At 37.9% G+C, this 2,596-nt stretch overlaps 1 protein-coding gene across 1 annotated transcript in view; it reads right to left on the bottom strand.

Annotated features, from left to right (window-relative positions):
* ARL1 (ADP-ribosylation factor-like 1) overlaps nucleotides 1–2,276 on the bottom strand; it is a 9,722-nt gene extending 7,446 nt beyond the window's left edge. The window contains exons 1-2 of the mRNA XM_005880724.2: nucleotides 2,122–2,276; nucleotides 466–547 (exon numbers count right to left, since the gene is read on the bottom strand). Coding sequence (XP_005880786.1) covers nucleotides 466–547; nucleotides 2,122–2,212 — 173 coding nt within the window. The 5' untranslated portion in view covers nucleotides 2,213–2,276. The remainder of the gene's footprint in view (nucleotides 1–465; nucleotides 548–2,121) is intronic.
* Between the last annotated feature and the right edge of the window lie 320 nt (nucleotides 2,277–2,596).

The following is a 2,596-nucleotide window of genomic DNA, read 5'->3' as shown; positions in this document are numbered from 1 at the left end:
CTGGGGGGGGGGGGGAGGCCCTCAGCCCGGCCTGCACCCTCTTGCAGTCTGGGACCCCTTGGGGGATGTCTGCTGAGGGGTCCTTAGCACTGCCGCAGAGGCAGGAGAGGCTCCCACCACCACCACTGCACCAGCTGTGAGCCCAGCTTCTGGCTGAGCTGCACTCCAGGTGGGAGAGCACTGACCACCATGGGGCAGCTCCTGCATTTAACGTCTGCCCCTGGTGGTCAGTGTGCATCATAGCAACCAGTCATTTCACCATTTGGTCAATTTGCATATTAGGGTTTTATTATATAGGATGTGCCCCAGTAAATTTAATTAAAAAAATAAAAATCATTTTCCAAAAAAAAAACACTAGGTGCCTTCCATTTAAATTACAAAAGAAGATATATTTTGGTTTATTGCTGTTAACCCTACAAGAGCTGATGTTAAATACCACAAAATCATCTGATCTTTGCACCATACCTGATACTGGTCTGTCCTCCTAAATCCCAGACTTGAAATTTAAGGTTCTTGTATGTTACCGTCTCAACATTAAATCCAATGGCTGGAAGATAAATCAGTAGTTTATGTAGACACTAATGCATTCTACCTTCAAAGTACCCAATCTAACTGAGTTTCTGCAATAAATGATAACTGTTGAATTACATTATTGGTTAAGATATTCCATTTAAGACAAGTCAGTATGCTGTGCTACACACACACTCTCATACACACAATGAGCAAGATCAGCACCACCTTCCGATTATATAAGAATCCCAGGTCTCCTCTGCAAATATGTAATTTTTAGCTCAATAGAAATCCTATTATGTTAAACTCCTCTCATAATACAATACTAACATACAAAAGTGTTCAGAAAGTTATATTTAAAAGGACAGTTGTAGATTATTCTAAAAATCTGAATTTTGGTAGGTAGCAAATAAACAGGACAAAATCAAGAAAGCCCAGATTCTAAACTTCAGAGGGTAAGGACACAGCAATGGCTGTTTATTGCTCTACGGAGATTGGGTTCTCCAATGCTGGCAATTTCAGACCCTCTGCGGACTTCCTCAAGCACTCATTTGCAATAAGGTCACAGCTGGATGACCAAAAGGGAGATGCCCCATCCCTTTCTCTGCCATCCTTCTTAGGTGGAGCCCTGACACCACACATAAGGCAGGATACCACTATTTCCATTGAAAGGAATCTAAGAGAAAGTGCAGAGGATGCTAAAGAAAATTAGGAGGTATATATACAAAGTTTACTATGATTTGACAAGCCTAAAAAAAAAGCACAGTAAAAACTGACAGCTGTAGCTGAATAATTAATTTTTATTTTAGACTTAGTTTGTATTGGTAAATGATTCATATGTGTATATAGCAAGTATGCCTATTAACTAAAAAATAACTATACTATTATAAGCAGCCGGAGCAAAAACTAAAAAGGAAGTTCATAATGTCTCCCTTAGACTTAGGTAGGAGTGTAATCACCATCTTCACCAAGATTAGGAACACAGTTTCTATGCAAAGAACAAGAGTGTGGTGTAAATCAGCATTCACTGAAATGCAATCCACTGAGTTCTGTGCACTGCAGGGATGACAACCAAGACAGACACAGCAGTGATGGGCAATTTTGAGAATCAAAAAAAGGGAACTAAAATTTATCGAAGGTGGCAAAAAGAAAAAACGATGTCACAGTTTTAAACGTTCTTTCATAAAAGCTAGCCTTCTTTTTGTAATTTTAAATTCAAATGCTACTAAACAGAAATACCTTGAATGACAGAGTAACTTTAGAGGCATAATTTAAGTACTCTTAAACAGCCGAGCCAGTGTTGCTCAGTGGTTGAGCATTGACCCATATACCACTTGGTCAGGTTCGATCCCCAGTAGGGCACATGTAGGAGGCAGCCAATCAATGATTCTCTCTCATCATTGATGTTTCTCTCTCTCTCCCTCTCCCTTCCTCTCTAAAATCAATAAAAGTACGTGTATACAAATATATATTTTTTAAAAGTGTTATCAACAATATGCTCATACTAGAAGTTTACAATACCCTTATCAATTACTTTATTATATTATTAATTAAAAATAAAATTATGATAGAAAAGAGAAAGCTCTTATAATTTATCATACCAACACTTACTAGGAATAGTAGTAACAACCTCTCCAACCTGTAATCTGTACAAAATTGTAGTTTTCCCTGCTCCATCTAATCCCAAAATTAAAATCCTCATTTCCCGGGTTCCAAATAGACTCGAAAATATACTTGAGAAAAAGCCACCTAAAAAATAATAAAAGCAAAAAATGTATTAAGTATCATTTTTTGAATTGGTCCATAAAACATTTACTCTTGCCCCTTGAAAGCTACACCAAATTTAATATTATTTTCCTGGATTCATAAATGCATATTTTTGCCCCCATTGAAATACGTTATTCAACACAAAACAAGTAAACTCTTGTTATCATGTTCTAGATAAAGTATCAGACAAGCACAGAAGATTAGATATATGACCACCACCCTCATGGAGCTCACTTTCTAATCAAGAGAATTTGGGCACCTTAGCATGATCTCCCCATGACCCCTAAGACCCAAAGGGCAAATCTGAATGACAGGGGGA

This window comes from Myotis brandtii, unplaced genomic scaffold, assembly GCF_000412655.1.
Source record: "Myotis brandtii unplaced genomic scaffold, ASM41265v1 scaffold65, whole genome shotgun sequence".
Taxonomy (NCBI): Eukaryota; Metazoa; Chordata; class Mammalia; order Chiroptera; family Vespertilionidae; genus Myotis; species Myotis brandtii.
Note: the sequence above shows the minus strand (reverse complement) of the source record. Positions and strands in the feature narration are given on the sequence as shown.